We start from the raw sequence: 17,002 nt of genomic DNA, 5'->3' as shown, positions 1-17,002 counted from the left end.
TGGATGGAAGACAACCGAGACGACTACGATGATGACCGTATGTTTGCGGAGGGACTCTTAAACTGAGATTAAAACTAATATGGGTAATTTCAGAAAAAATGTTTTTCACATTATCTCGACATTTTCTTCAATTATAAATACGTACTTGTATAATAAGTTTGCACCTTTTATTGAATCATCATAGTTTAATACAACGGACATCAGTAAACAAAATAACACCTAGCACTGTAACGAGAAAACAACATATTAGTTTTAATGTAAAATTGACTAGTTTGCTTAACCCATTTATGCCTAGCGTCTAGAAAAAAAGCCTTGGCATGATGCGGCGTCTCATCAGGGTCTGCGCTGTTTGCTTGAAGGAATTTCTGCAAGTAATATTCTAAATATAGAAATAAATATACTAGACATCCCTTATGTTTGAAATAAATTGATCCAATTTAGAAGGATGGTAGAGTCCACCGGGCATAAACGGGTTAAAAAGAAAACACTATTGTATTGTACATCACTATCTACAACCACACTCATCCACGATCATGTCCTCGTGATGACGTACCACAATGTCGTCATATTCGAAATACAGCATGCTCAGGGGGCGGAGTTTAGTTGCAACGCAACAGTTCTCGGGCGCCGATAGGGGGCGCTTCATTCGCATGAGCGCCTGCAGCATCGCGTGATTGGTCGGCGAATATTTAGAGCTGATTGGTTCAGGACACTGGCCGAAGCATGCGCGCGCATTGAATGTTTTTGGGTGAATTATCCAAGGGCCCCAGCCGATTAAATTGAAGTCAACTTTAAAGTCTTTAACGCCGCACGGTTCTGGGTTTTTCTTCCCTATTCGCCATGGATTCCTTTTCTTCAATCGCCCAGATTTCGAATTATTTTCATCACCACTTGCCCTTTTTCGACGACTTAGTATAGTTTGCGTGCTCTGAGCACTTTCAGATTTTGTCAATGACTTCAGAGCAGACTTCATAAAGCCTCTGTCATGAGAATAAATTATAATAATAGGTAGTGACGTTGTTTGAAAACGATCAACATCGGGGACGATTCTTTCCTTCAATGTAAACGTAAAATTTCCTTTTAATCCGTCAAATTTGGACACAATGTGTTCAGCAAGCGACAAGCTCCGCTTACCGGCTTTCATCGTAATTTTCTGCTTTCCCACAACGTGCCCATCCTTTTTCAGGCGCAACGTCAAGCGTCGATGCTTGTTTGTAATGACGTTGCCAAAGAAACGTACTTCGACCATTTTCACGTGCTCATGACTCGGCAGGGCTGGAACACTGAACTCTAAGCTACCATCTTGATTTTCTGTTAAAAGAAAAAGACACGAATAAGAATTGAAAACACGAATTATATATATGCATATTTGATAACTTTATGAATATAAATGAGCTTAAATAATGTATGTTTATGTTTTAGTTTTCTTATTAGTTCACATACGTATAGGTTGGTCCCGAACTGACATTTATGTTTTCTGGTATTGTTTATAACCCTGATATTTTTTTTCATTTCTGAGCATAGAATAAAAATTTTGTACAACAAGACGAACCATGAATTCCAACAATGTCACTGTCTCTTTTTTTAATGTTTCTATTTATCAAAATAATGACCGATATCTTTTTCTTAATATGTGTTATTAATACATAATTTGTAATTAAATTAATCAAACCGATTTCGGCAACAGTTGAATTTGTGAAAATATTTATTAGCTGGAATGTAAAATACTTACGGGTAGCAGTGACGCTGCGAATAGTGTCTGACTGGTGCAACCGATGAAGTGTTCGTCCGTCCGTGTGTCCGAGCACGGAGGTCATCTCACCGCCTTGAACTAGCTGCTCAAAGACGTCGATCATGAAACCCACCGACGGCTTGTTGACGTCAGTCTGAATTTGATACTGTTGACGTATGTGCTTCCGCAACTCTTCCTTTTCAATCGTCCTTTCTTTTGTGGCATGAATCCCGTGTAGCGACTGCAGAAGCATCGATTTCGACACACCCGGACTAAGTTCACGGCCGATTTCTATTGCACTTGTTATTTTCACGATTGTAAACAATATTGCACTGTATAAGAATACAGAAAAAATGTTAATTTTCCATGCCATAATGGATATTTTCTTCATGCTATGTCATTGATGTCAGTATATCATTTGGCACACACCGTCGTAAAATTTCGTTTGAAGTCCCACTTCAAATGCTGGTATCAAAAATGTCCGAATCTAAATCCGAAGATTTACTGGGATTTAGACTTTCTCCAAATTTCATGCCGTTATCAATAGACAATTTAGATTCCTAACTCTCTCTTACTAGCTTTCGCTACGGATGAGATTTGTATACTTTAAAGGTGTCTAAATGCTTCTAACTACACTTCAATCGTTATCTAATGCACTTTTAATGCTTTAAAAAATCCGTTACTTTCGGATATTTTTTTCCAAAAATAGATTTCAATTTTTCTGACAATTCATGCGATCTAGTCTCGATGGAATCAATTGCAAAAATGAGGTATGATTTTCATAGTTTCATGGCTTATATATGTGGCTGGATAGGGAGGCTTTTCTCACTTCTCTAAGCTTCCGATATTGTCCACGGCGCCACGGTCTATCCGGGTAATCTTATTAACTCTCTCTGGGTGATGGGATTATGGGGTCCGTTTTCACTGCAAATACTCCTATGATTAATCTTATGATAATCTTTAGTTGACAAAGCGCCATTCTGGTGCAATGATTACAATCACTCTATGGAAGAGTAAACGTTCCCTGGCAATAATTGCAATTATTAGCGTAATACAATGTTCAATAAATATTTAATTGCGATTAATACTAATTAGATATACTCACTAGAAATATATTTTACGATGCATTTGACGCTGTATAAGATTTCGTTTCGGCGTCTGGTAATTCTGTTTATGGTCACTGTAAGATTTTGTGGTAATGTAGAATTTGCTTATAGCTTGAAAATACTTATATTTTCATAGCACCAAACCGTAAGGCGAAGTCAGTCGTATTCCATGGTCACATGCAAGCTCTGTTTGTGAACATCGAGGCGATTAGCCATTGTACTGCATTAATAGAACCAGGTCTTGTTGTTGGGCACGATATCGCCCCTTTGCAGCATCCAAAAGAATGACCGACAAAATATTTCCGGCGTTCAAAACCAACTTTCAGACATGACCACCAACATCCAAGCATCAATAGTTTACTAACAAAGCAATTGTTCAACACATACCTTCCACATTATTTGTGAAATTCAACTGCTCAAAGGGGTCAAGATTGCTACCACCTACACTATTATGTCCAATGGATTTACGTTCTTAACTAAACGTTTGTGTAAGAAATCCTCGTTGAAGATAATGACAAGATAGATGGATTTGGATGAAAACGATACAAAAACGAACATCCCTAGGAATCCGTCTATTTTGATTAGATATATGCTTCGGTACATTCCTTGATATTGATATCTTTCTCTCCTTGATGAAAAAAGATAAATAGGCATGCGACAGTAAGCCGGACAAATAAGGGCTATTGAAGTGATTCTGTTGATTAGTAGGTTGCACATGAAAGGGACTTGAGCCATGACTCTGTCGCGGATATCATCGGATTTTTTTCTTAAGATATGCAGTTTTGACCTATAACAGCACCTTGATTGCATCTTTCAAAGTGTATTTGGTGTGATTGTTTCCTTCTAAAAATGATTTTTAAAAACACAAAATACAAACAATAAGCACACACAATAATAAGTTTAATCGTGACAATTTTAAGTTCCAGAATTATAATGTACTTAGATGTTATAATATACAAATATAAGCATTATTCAATGTTGTATCTGTATTAAATCTCAATTTTCGTCGCAATACATGCAAATGAGATTTGTATTTCATCAAGTTGTCTTTGATTTATTTTGGCTGTATACAGACAGTAAAGAAAAATAATATATATTGTATGTATTTACAAATCTCAATAAAATGGAGGGTTATCTTCTATAATACCCCAATGCAAATTCAAGGCGGACCATACAATGATTCACATTGCTTACAAATAACAACGGCGATATAAGTGTAATACAAATTGATGGCATAAGAAATATTCCTTGCATGGCGAACATGGAAAGTTTCAAACAACAATAATTATACATTTAAGTATTTTAGCAACTTATGAACAACGTGAATTGTTCTACGTTAAAAAAGTGTTTATATTGCACTCAGAATAATATATATTGATATTATGTATATATGTGTGTGTGTGTCTAAACAAAGATAAATCACTTTTTATATAGCAAAACGTCCGTGAAAATGGACTCCAAGATGACGATACCGCCTACGAAGTAGAGGAACCAGAGTTTGATACGGTCCAAATGGTCTCGGCGAATAAATAGTATCTGAAATACATAAGTGTGTAAAGTTATATCGTACTAGGTCCAAATGGTCTCGCGAATGAATAGTATCTGATATAAATGAGTGAATGAAGTAATGTCAACTGAGCATCGCTCTGGAAAAACGGAGATCGATGCAGGTGCGTAAAGTGTCGTCCCAGATTCGCCTATGCTGTCCGAACATGTTAATCAGGGGCGACACTTTCCGCTTTTATGTTGTGTTTTCTTTAACAGTAAGTCTCTTCTTGTAAAAAATCCAGTTTAGGCGGAGAGTGTAGTCCCTGATTAGCATGTGCGGACTGCACAGGCTAATCTGGGACGACACTTTACGCACATGCATTACGCCCCCTTTTCACAAAGCGAGGCTCAAATATAAAAATTCCACCTTAACTGGATATACGCGAAGAAGATACTTTAACTACAGTAAAACGAAAAATACCATAAATACGGAAAGTGATTCCCTGATTAGACTGCGTGGATTGCTTGGGCTAATCTGGGACGGCACTTTACGCGCATTCATTAAACCCCGTTCTCCAAGAGCGAGGCACAAATGTGTATTGTTAATTTAAATGGTCTCTTGCTCTTGCTCTTTGTACATGTATCTCTGTTCAACAGTTTCTCAGTCCTATATCGATGGTCAATCCTACCACACACATGCCAGTTGTGCGTGTGCGGGACTGGGCTGTGGGAAAAGATTAATTAAAGGCATGCTAGTAAATTCGTAAAAATAAACTATTAACTCATAAATGGAGTAAATATATTAATATAAAATAAATGTCGAACAATAATATTCGTATAAAATAAATGCCAAACAATAAATTGTGTTTTTTTAAAAGTGCACATGGTCATTTTGTGCCGAAATTGCAGTATGTGAGGACATATTGTTTCATGAAAGAACAAACTGATCGTTTTTCAATTGATCGGTTATGTGGAAGAGGTTAACATCAAGACAACGCTAACAACCTGCAAAAGACTATCAAATACGTCATTATACGGCTTTCTTTTCGGCAAGTAAGTTACTAATAAACAAAGCCTTTTAAGACTACGGTAGCGTGAGAAAGTTTTACTAATTGAAATTGCGCATGATTGTAATGAGGAATATTTATTGATCAAATATTTTTGTTTACATTACATTTTTAATGAGCAATAACCGTGAGACAATAAAGCACGATATAATTAATCCCAAACAATAATAACACTGATAATGTCATAATATCCAAGGCAATCGCCCCTCGTCTTAATTGCAATAAGGCGACAGATTATTGCGATTTGCTGTCTGGACTTTGGATTAACGCTGGATTAACGGGCATCCAGCGACGGTCGTCTGTAAAAAAATTAAAACCCCATAGCAGCCATTACTGGAATCTTGGACGGGTTTCAATTTTCGCGAGAATTTCGTAGCGCGACTGGTTTCGTCAGAAGTTGATTTCGACGCGACACTTTAACAAAGTGAAGGCGAAGTGATTCACACATTATTGCGCAAACGCTTTATGAAAATAATCATTGATAATCGCGATTAGTTACGGGCAGTATTACATGAAAGCGATTCTGATGGCAACTAAATCGGGGCTAATTGAAATTAATTGGTAAATGATTGGACTTAATGTAGCTCGAACCTCGTGGTCAATTCTGTCGGCGACCAGATTTAATCTGTACTAGAGTTAGTTTTCGATCCGTTTTAAGGCGTTATCATTATGGCATCACAATAAATTTATTAACACTTTTATTTCTTCCCTTTTCTCAAGTTGCTTAGAACTGACCTTAGTTTCAATCTAGCATTTTTTTTCCAAAACACATTCGACAAGAGGTTATTACATTTGTCCGAGAATCCATTTTGTACTGTTTGTATCAGTCATATAAATTCCATATCAATTATAATTTATAAGATATACATTATACCGAATTATAGATTTATACATGTAACAAATGACATAAGAATTAAATCAAATATAAATGTTATTTTTTTACATACACGCACATGAATGTGGAAAAATCAATTATAAATTATTGCTTTAATTTAAATGAAATATTGAGGTCAATTTTTAATGTCTTTAATGCTTCTCTAAATGATGAAACTAGCAAAGAACACTAGCTGGAGTGGTACAAATCAATCAAGTTGGGAACGGGAGCACATATTTCTTGGATCTAAAGTACATTTAAAACTGTAGTTTGGGCATAACATATATGTAACATTCAAAACGTTTACGTATTAATACGACATTACCCAAAACAGAATAACGAACATGATATGTTCCTCAAAAATAAGATGAAAAGTATGTTACGATGCTCGTTTAAAAGTTCGATAATGTAGACACAATACACATATATGCGGCGTGTTTATCATGCCATAGCGCATGACTATACTAAATGTGCACCTGCCTATCATTTGACAAAAATACAAACTAGCCTCTGTATTCATGGCCATAAAGTCGATAAAATGCATACGAACAAATATTAAAATCAAGTTGGAATTGTGAACTCGACAGCTCGTAAATATATGAACTATAAATACACACTTGATTATTTGTTAATGTAATGGTCGGTGAACGATCGTGTATTACATTCATAAAAAATCAGCTTATAAATACTAAATACCAATATCAAAACAAGTAACGAAAAAAAATCTGTTCATGAAAAAAACACACTCAAATACTTGGTAATTCAGTGACTTTAAAGGGATCTTTTCACGCTTTGGTAAATTGACAAAATTGAAAAAAGTTGTTTCAGATTCGCAAATTTTCGTGTTAGTTATGATATTTGTGAGGAAACAGTAATACTGAACATTTACCATGGTCTATTAGAGCCATTATATGCATCTTTTGACGATTTTAAAACCTAAAAATTATAAAGCGTTGCAACGCGAAACGATTGAATAATTTGGAGAGTTCTGTTTTTGTCGTTAAATTTTGTGAAACTACGAAGATTGCTTATATAAGGTATAAAATACATTCAGCATGTGTAATCGGCGGAATAGCTCAGTAGGCTAAAACGTTTTTACTTCAGGACTATGGCAGGACTCCAGGGGTCACTGGTTCGAAACCTGGTCCGGGCAATGTTCTTTTCCTTTTTTTAATTTTATTCTTGATTTTTTACTGGAGCTTTTACGATCCAATGTTTACATTTATCGATATAAAGCATTTAATGAATAAGTTAAAAAATGCCAAAATCTGTGAAAAGGCCCCTTTAAGATATTGGCTTAAAATTCACCAAGTATCTTTGTGTATTGCAGTACGCCACCAACTATCATTTCGTCAAAAGTTGATTGCGTCTCGACACTTCAACAAAGTTACGGTGAAGTGATTAACAACTTTGGCGCAAACACTTCAGGAAAAAATCAACGATAATCGCGATTAGTCCGGTGTGTCAGCAATTCTGATGGCATACACATAGTGGCTAATTGAAAATAATTCTCAAACAGTTGGATGATTATTACACTGGTGTCTTCGTGTAAATGGTATTGCTGTCTGGACATTCTCGGTAATACTCTATTTTTGTCTGCGGTGAGATTTAACATCCCATGACATGATTTTCGATCCGTCCGATTTTATCGTTTGTTACCTTTTTGTGTGTGGATCAGAATTTATTTACAGGTCATCTCCGCGTTTTCACGACAACTTTTAATATTGACCTTTCCCTGTAACTTTTCAGGGGAGATCATTATTTTTTAGCCAGAGTAGGTCTAAATTTACCACCGGCTTCCCTGGTATTCGCCAAACAAATAATTGTAAAAGGAAACAAAGGCGTGGTGGCCAATGAAACCTTAACGTGTCCATGTAGTCATGAGCATCTGTGGCTTATGAGATGAGTAATGTTGATGCCGAGATATACGGGAGCCATGAGGGAATATTTTTATCATATACACACTATTTCGTGTAAATGGCATGTGGGTGTTATGTTTTTGTTTGGAGCGGCAGTGGAGGGGTTAGTCGAACTGTTCGCTTAAGTAAGTCGTGAAAGTCAAATGCGTCGTGTCTCAGTCTCCAAAAGTGTACACACTATTTAAATATGACTGCGACAAATAAAACGTGGTTTAATAATTTGCACGAAAATGCCCAGTTTGGAAATGAGATTAATTTTATTACATTCATACCCGTAGCCAGGGGGGGGGGGGGGGGGGGGGTGCGTTGGGTGCGTTCGCACCCAATCTTTTCTGACAAGTAAAGTGTACTACGCAAGTTGCACCCAACTTTATTTGACGCAAAAACGGTTATATATTTTTCCAGGAACCCAGTGAGTCTTCGTATTTAAGCGTTATAATAATGTATTCAATATGCAATCGACAGGTCACCATATAATTCATATCTCGATTAAGTCATTTCCTAGATAGCGCATGCTTTTTATTTACAATATTTAACCGTAGAATTGTTTAAATCAACAGAAGTTTTGACAGCATAATTTGAAAAGATCTAAGAAGCCGGTCAGCGCAAAATGGAATTTGAATCTTTGTTATAAATGATATTTGTTTTCTGTATAATGAAAAATTATTAGCCTGGCACCCTAATCCTTATAAAAGCGATACTTATTTATGGATATTTGATACTGAATGCTTGTTTTGTAACTTTTGCCATCGTTATTAATGTCTGTTAAAGCTATAACTTTAATAGATATCATAACAAAATGATGAAGCCTTCTTATTGTGGGTTGAAATCCCAGTCCAATAACCTTTTTCGACAATTATCTAAACAGCTTGAAAAACAATTTGATTTACTTGAATAAATAATCTTATGAAAATGAAAATACATTTAAGATGATTATTAGCGGAATGTTATGTCAGCTTCCGAAAATGACTGAAATCAAAGGACACCATTCGACTATTGCCGAAGACTAATGAGTCACTGGTTAATAACTTTGCATAATACCACGATTTATAACAATTATACATTGTGCACAGCATTTCCAACAGACTGCGTTATCTTTTTGTTATATCCCTGTACAACCATTTTCGGATCCCCTAAAGGGTTTTCCACAACAAAAATATCAGCTATGGTCAAGACAGGATATTTTTTTTTTGCTGTATGACAAGAAAACAAATCATTTCTACAAAGCAATGTAGCTTTTTGTAGTTTACCAACACTTAATGGCGTCTGTTCTGCTCAACATACATAACTTTCCACAATGTTTTAATTATGTCAAACCTGACACTAGACATGTCCTACTCTTAAACAGTTGTTATAATGAAGTTAAAACGTTATAACATATGATCAGGTGGACGTCAACGTTAAATGTTCATCAACTGTGACGGATCTTGAGCATATAATGGGCAAATAAGTACATCTTTTTCTTCAACGTCCTGGTATACATTGTTAAGAACTTTGAGACCATAGGGCCAGTAGTTTGTGGTTATAGGGTCTTAGTGAAGCCTTAAGTGTTCTATATTTCTGAAATTCGTTTAGAAAAACAGTTAAAAAAAATATTAAAGTAACCAGTTGTACCATTTTTGATTTCTTTTTAGTATTGATGCAGATTAGAGAAGACCCAGTTTTGTAAATCAGTGTTTGTTGTACAATATAATATAATCTTGTTTAGAGTAATATGCAATGCCTCTGGTGCTACACATAGTAGCAAACAAACAATTGTTTTGACATGTTGTATTTCCATTAAATTTGCTCGATGTATGAATGGTAGAATGTTGGAATGGTAAAACACACCAATTTTATCTTAGATTCCAAGATTCCAATAAATAATGATATTTTATACCGTTCTTATTGTTGATATAACATTCTATAATTTTGTTTTTGCATATGTAAACAAAGTTTGTGCGCGCATACTAGTGTCGGGTTAAACACCGTATAAAATGATGTACATGTATATCCGTGACTGATCAAACAAGAAACCGTCGGAGACGGGTGATGCTCCCCAAAGGTTTTTTGGTCACAATATTGCACTATATATTCAGATAAAAGGAAACGTCTTGAGGGCACAGTAGTTGGGGGGACAATACTTTTTTTATAGAAAATTTCAAAGGGCCATAACTCTGTGAAAAATCATCCGACCAGAACCCGCTGATAATATGCACATCTCCTCTTGGTAGTGAAGCTTCCCATAAAGTTTCATTGAATTCCGGTCATAAGTTGCTGAGAAATAGACCGGACAAAAATTGTGCACGGACGGCAGACAGACAGACAGACGCACACACGGACAGACGAAGTGGCGACTATATGCTCCCCCCAAAATAAATTTTAGGGGAGCTAAATTTTGGGGGAGCATAAAAAGGTGGTTATTGGAAAACGTGGTGGGGAATACATGTATGTTATATCATATTCATGTCAATCAGTCACTGAGTATGGTCAATGAAAGTGAACTTTCATATAAAAATACTCCATAACTTCAGTCACTAAATACAGTCAAAAAGTGACCAGAATGCAGGAGTTTACGTTTCATTATCGAATATTTCTAGGGGGAGGACCTCCAAAGCCCCCGATTGCAGGAGGGGGACATCCCTTCCCGCACACCCCTCCCCCCCTTTGCCGGCAAAAATTCGCACCCCCCTTTTCAAAACCCTGGCTACGGGCCTGACATTACGTTTGATCTTATATCACTACTCGCATGTTTATGTGATACAACAACAACCATGGGCGTTAATGAAACAAATGAAAACTAGTTCGTAAATACGAAGAAATATTTGCTTATTAGATGGGTTACACTTTTTCGTTTATTGAAACTGAATAATTTCGTACTATTAAGTCCGCAAGTCGAGTGCCTCGCAGACTATCAGAACGAGGCTGAACGTGATGCCGCTCAACGTCGCATCTAATTTCAACCCTTCACGCTTTTGAACATTCGACGACGTAACGATATTGTAAACACATAAGATAGTTTAAGATAAGTTAGTTTATTAAAGTCTTATAATAATGTACCTAGTAAAACATATATAAAATAACTTTAAAACACAGTACATAAATGTCACTCATAATTGAGTTATAAGAGACTATACATATTCTAAAATACAATTCAACGAGAATAGCTAAAACTTTATGAACATATTTCACTTCTACAAATGGGAATATGTTCAAGTTTTTAACTTCAAATAGCGGTTTTAATTAATACAAAATATATAAGAGTAAAATAGATCTTAGATCTAATTGCTATGGGTGTTAAACAGATGTCATTTTGCAAATCAAGTGCCAAATATAACTTCGAACTGGAGCAGAAAATTGAATAGAATTAAAGCTGCCCAAATACAAATTATGAAGAAGTGTAATGTCTACAAACACAATCAAGATGATTAAAGGATGGTTTAGTGAGTATGGTAGTATTATGCAACAACAAAGGAACACAAGATGACATCGTCAGAATAAGTAGTAAATATATAACTTCCATGATAAGTGACAATACATAAAATACATTTTCTTTATTAAAGTACACGTGTTTTTTACCCTATTGTTTGCACAAATGTTGACACTCCTCGTTTGAGCATTTGTATCTAGGAGTTAATAAAATGTCTATCAAAAATTTTGTTTATTGATATATACCGGTATGTGGTTTAACTGTGACAGTGTTCAACATAAACCCATTATCTCGCTATGATCAGATACTGTGACGACAAATACTAAATATAAACATAGTGTCATAAACCAGAGGTGGCAGATATCTGGTCATTTAACATAATTTATGATACCATGTCTTCTTGTGATAGAAGTAATCATTTGTTGGAGTAATTTAAGGCCAAATACTCAACTGCTGCTTCAATTAGATATGTAACATATTGAAAAAAATATTATCTTTCCAAACAGGTTGTTGGAAATTAAATTTTGTATAGATATTAGCCGACTTAATCATAATAATAAAGTGCTTATTACTCAACAAAATTTTAAAATTTATATGCCAAACATTTAACGTATTGAGCATGTTTCGGCAAAATAAAACTCCGTCATAAAGTAATCCTTTTAAAGAGAGTACGGCAGTGTACGTAACAACTTAATTAAAACATTCATTTTCGTTTGATCACAACGAGGTTAAAGTATAAAAATACAAAAAACACAACAAAACAGAGTTATAATATAAAATGCTTTATAGTTATCACTCAGAATCACGTATAAAGAGATGTCAATATACATGTATAGACTGTATGATTTGCAACACGTCCGTTGTTTTTTTTCACTTGTTTAAATAATTATTCAGTATTGTGTTTCACTGTGAAAATATACCATATAAAATAAAATTAACATAACATTTAAATAGTGTCATGTACTCAATTTTTATGTCGTTCAATTATAATTTATGTGTTATAATGTTTATTTTAAAATTTATTATCTTATATTGACAAAACGCATGTTATTACCGTTTCGAATTTAAAAACAGCAACCAACTTCGCTATAATCAGAGAGGTCTCTGCTATAATATGTTCTCCATCATTTGCATAACATTTGACAAGAAATATCTTTAAAAAAGATATACAGCGTTGATTGTGGTTGGAGTTTGTGAAAGGTAAAGAGTTCAATGAGTGAGATCAAGGATATCGAATGTCTTTTTCTGTGATGTTCTTAGCTGCATCACACGCAGTACGGGATGTTACGCGGAGTTTTCGCGGCTTATTTTACATTATTACATATTGCTGGTAATAAACCTATAGATACAAAACAGAAAACCAAAAGAAGAATGGAAGGGAAATTAAAACATACGAGTCAACCGGCCACACACGAAGTATCCGTACATATTTTAAATATTTATACGCGCGTTCTTCGAACAAACCTGTTTAAGTGCTTTGTCGAGCATTGCTATTTGATACGATTATTAACAGTATCGAGAATCATCGCGCTCATGATTAATACATTAGTCAATATGGTGGAATAATTCATGTTAAATTAATCAAAAATAATATTTATCATGGTATTGTTGAAAAGACATTAAGAATCTATTATTGACACACCATGATTATATCGCTGAATATCTTCATTTAACATATTTCTGGTCTAAAGAAAATTCCAGTTCATCTAGTTCACGCGATAGCGTCTATATTATATAACGATTATTTTACTGGCCGCAAACTCAGGTCAGCACATAAGGTAGTCGTGAAGACGCAGCGAGGACCTGTAAATAAACTCTGACATTCACACACACTGGCCGCGAACTGACCCTGATACCTCGCGGGTTGAAATGCAATGCATTTAAGTGAGGCCACGCTTTCACTGCTCTTTATACTTTTACATGTTAGCATGTTGACAGGAATATGTAAGTCAGTACTGATTATGAGAACATAGCCTTTAAGTACATACGCTCTTGCGCTGGCAATCCTCTGAAAATAAAAGGTGCACGCACAAACTGTATTGATGTCGAGAGTTGAGTGTAAAACTGTTCTATCTATTAAGCCTTTTCATTAGAGATACTATTGTTTCATGCAGTTAAACAGTGTTACAAAGACGCGGACATGTTTCCAATGTTCTGGTGGTATACTCAAATCAGCCAATGGAATAAATGAAGTGTATTCATACGTGTCTATCCGCGGGAAATTTTATTTGAATTCATTGGACACTTACACAGGTCAGGTAAGGTCAAAAATGACGTTAAACAGCTACGCCGAAAAAATAGTAATCACTTTCAACCTCGTTTTGAGATTCGACGCGTCACGTGATATATAAAAATAGTAACATAATAAGTATTGTGAAACCGGTATGGTTTATTCCAGTCATTCACGTTAGCTCAATGGAACGTCCAATAATGCGTAATAAGTTGATGAAGTGGCGCGACGCTTTAACAAAGCGACGTTGGAAAGCTTGATTACCCATTGTATAACCCTTTAGAATGATCATCATCCTTATCAGAGACTAACGCGATTAGATATGTATAATCACAATTCGGATTACAAATGAAAAGGAAAACACTGATGTTGATACTGAGTTGATTGGAATTACAATAAATGTTTAAGATTGTTTTTGGTCATGTCAAATTTGATAATTCTGTCTATTGAGAATATGGCATACACAAAGTATCAGTCATTAAATTGAATGCTTGTTTTTTAACTTGAAAAGCTTGAAACTTATACTGACGATGGCTATTAAATGCCGATGATGATTATTATTCGATGATGACAATATGGAGGTGGTGGTTGTGGAGGTGGTGCTCATATTGATTATGACGACGACGACGACGATGATAATATAATGAAGATGAAGAAGAAGAAAAACAAGAAAAAGAAAAAGAATAAGAAGATGATGATGATGGTGGTGGTGGTGATGATGATGATGATGATGATGATGATGATGATGATGATGATGATGATGATGATGATGATGATGTTGATGATGATGATGATGATGATGATGATGATGATGATGATGATGATGATGATGATGATGATGATGATGATGATGATGATGATGATGATGATGATGATGATGATGATGATGATGATGATGATTATGGCTTTGACGATAATATACTTACGAGAATGACCTCTATGAAAACGAAACCCAGTAAACTGAGACCCATCATGAAGTACAGCGCTCCGTTAGCCTTGTTTTTCACTCCCTGCACTATGCTCAGTATCATGCACACCTGAAACAAGTGTGAAAAAAGTACAGCGAACCTTAACAGATAAGTTACAGAAAAAACTCAAGAAAATTAGAAGAATAACGTTAGCTTGAAATCGTATTATGTTTGTTCACACAATGTTAGCTTCATATGTTTTCTTTATCGCATTCCTTGAGTTCCCTTCTTTCCTGAGGCTGCATGACTTTGAAGGGTGTGTCCCTATCATGTTTACTTAAAGACAAGTCACAAATTGTGAATAATATGGACTTTGGTGGGAGGAGCGGTAGAAGGGGCGGTATGGCGACGACGTTTATTAGGCAAATGCGCTAATTGGGGCTCGAATCCGGTCCACCGAGCTGGGAAGTGTTCGTGTACCAATCATTGTGCTAGCCGGACAAACCAGTTTCGAGAAAACCTCATATTTTCTTGTTATAACGATTAGCCTCGTTCTGGAAAAAATTCATAGTTCATTTGCATAAAGTTTCATTCCAGAATAGCTTGTGCAGTTCGAACTGGCTTATAAAGGACGACACTTTCCGCCTAAACTTGATTTTCGTCTAGAAGTGACTTCTTAAAGGGGACTTTTCACAGATTTTGGCACGTATTGAAGTTTATCATAAAATGCTTTATATTGATAAATGTAAACATTGGATCTAAAAAGTTTCAGTAAAAAAACAACAAGAATAACATTAAAGAAAGAAGAAAAGTAACCCTCAACAGGGCTCGAACCACTGACCCCTGGAGTAAACGTCTATCGCTTAGACCACTCGGTCATCCGTGCTCATGCAATGAGTGATGTATTTTATACTTTATATAAGCACTGATTCCTCGTAGTATCAAAAAATATAACGACAACAACAGAGCTCTTCAAATTATTCAATCTTTTCGCGTTGCAACGCTATATAATTTTCAGGTTATTAAATCGCCAAAAGATGCATGGATATTTTAGAGCATGGTAAATGTTGACTACATGTATTACGGTTTCCTCACAAATATCATAACTACAACGAAAATTTGCGATTCTGAAACATTTTTGTTAAATAATTTCGTCAATTTACCAAAACGTGAAAAGGCCCCTTTAAAAAAAATGTCCATGATAAGAATGTGGGGAGTTCATAAGCTAATATTGGGTGACACTTTACGCACATGCATTAAGTCCTGTTTTCTCAGAACAAGGCTCTAATAATAATATTAATAATATAGGAACAAAAAAGCTTGAAAAGATCCCATACCAGAACCATGACGACCACCAAGGCCACGAACAACCATTGCAGGCACCTCTGTAATATAAATAAGCAACACGTGTAATTTAGACGTATTGAACACTGCTTATATATATGTATACCAGTATAAGAAAATGAAGTAAAAGTAGTTGATGTTAGCAGGTTTGCCCCTAGATTGATTCAGTCGTGAAGACGCAGCTGAACCTGTAAATAAGCTCTCAAATACACACGCAGTAGTAGATGTGGTGGACGTAGAAGACAAACATTGAATTTATTCTATATTACCATGTGTCACATAGTTACAAAGATACAGGATCTTTTTTTGATTATTATATACGTTTTCAGCAAATTGTTCTATTAGATTAAAACAAGTGTGCTGGTATTTGTGTCATTTTAAGTGGTGGTAGTAGCAGTTGTTGTATTTTTTTTCCATAATACTAAACAAGATGAGATCACATAAAATATCACACCACTTTTAATATAAGAATAATAGTTGTACCGTCTAGCTCATTTGGTAGTACAACAGAGGACTGCTAATCCAGGGGTCTGAAATTCACTTCCTGGCCTAACCAAGTTAGTTACTTGATTGGTCATACAAATAATAAATGTATTCGCAATTATACGACTGTTATGAAATGTTGTTGTTAACGGCAACAAATGCAAACAAATACAATACTTAACATGAAAATACTCACGGCCATCGGCGTCTGTGTGCTGTCATGGTACAGAGCCTGGCTCGGAATCGTTGACTGGGGCTGAACTTCCGGTCTCTTCGGAGCCAAGGCATCTCTTTCAGACATTTTAGCGAACGTCAATAAATCAGAAAAAAATCACAGCTAGTCTTCTTTGATATGTCGTTTATTTTCCTTTTCTAAGTAATATTAATGTTCTATAATTGATATTCCGGTTGCCATTTCGAAACCATGTTATTTCCTGGTACC

At 35.4% G+C, this 17,002-nt stretch overlaps 2 protein-coding genes across 2 annotated transcripts; both read right to left on the bottom strand.

Moving 5' to 3' along the window:
- Window positions 1-207: 207 nt before the first annotated feature.
- On the bottom strand, window positions 208-3,974 carry LOC127868468 (nodal homolog 4-A-like). Its single transcript, XM_052410271.1, has 2 exons — window positions 1,733-3,974; window positions 208-1,311 (listed from the first exon to the last, which is right to left on the bottom strand). The coding sequence occupies exons 1-2, from the start codon at window positions 2,121-2,123 to the stop codon at window positions 506-508; spliced, it is 1,197 nt and encodes a 398-aa protein (XP_052266231.1). The 5' UTR covers window positions 2,124-3,974; the 3' UTR covers window positions 208-505.
- Window positions 3,975-4,225: 251 nt separating this feature from the next.
- LOC127868467 (uncharacterized) lies at window positions 4,226-16,905 on the bottom strand. The gene is made up of 4 exons (XM_052410270.1): window positions 16,757-16,905; window positions 16,071-16,118; window positions 14,752-14,862; window positions 4,226-4,374 (listed from the first exon to the last, which is right to left on the bottom strand). The coding sequence occupies exons 1-4, from the start codon at window positions 16,859-16,861 to the stop codon at window positions 4,258-4,260; spliced, it is 381 nt and encodes a 126-aa protein (XP_052266230.1). The 5' UTR covers window positions 16,862-16,905; the 3' UTR covers window positions 4,226-4,257.
- Between the last annotated feature and the right edge of the window lie 97 nt (window positions 16,906-17,002).

Source organism: Dreissena polymorpha, chromosome 2 (assembly GCF_020536995.1).
Source record: "Dreissena polymorpha isolate Duluth1 chromosome 2, UMN_Dpol_1.0, whole genome shotgun sequence".
Taxonomy (NCBI): domain Eukaryota; kingdom Metazoa; phylum Mollusca; class Bivalvia; order Myida; family Dreissenidae; genus Dreissena; species Dreissena polymorpha.
The sequence above is the reverse complement of the archived record's forward strand: the minus strand, read 5'-3'. Positions and strand labels throughout refer to the sequence as shown.

What these genes read in the sequence shown, in the direction of transcription:
- LOC127868467 (XM_052410270.1), bottom strand. Translation starts at nt 16,861, where the DNA reads ATGTCTGAAAGAGATGCCTTGGCTCCGAAGAGACCGGAAGTTCAGCCC. An exon ending in TGGTGGTCGTCATGGTTCTG is followed by an intron (nt 14,863 to 16,070) that starts GTATGGGATCTT and finishes CACTTGTTTCAG; the next exon opens with GTGTGCATGATACTGAGCAT. An exon ending in TTTTCATAGAGGTCATTCTC is followed by an intron (nt 4,375 to 14,751) that starts GTAAGTATATTA and finishes TATGTATTTCAG; the next exon opens with ATACTATTTATTCGCCGAGA.
- LOC127868468 (XM_052410271.1), bottom strand. Translation starts at nt 2,123, where the DNA reads ATGAAGAAAATATCCATTATGGCATGGAAAATTAACATTTTTTCTGTA. An exon ending in TCGCAGCGTCACTGCTACCC is followed by an intron (nt 1,312 to 1,732) that starts GTAAGTATTTTA and finishes TTCTTTTAACAG; the next exon opens with AAAATCAAGATGGTAGCTTA.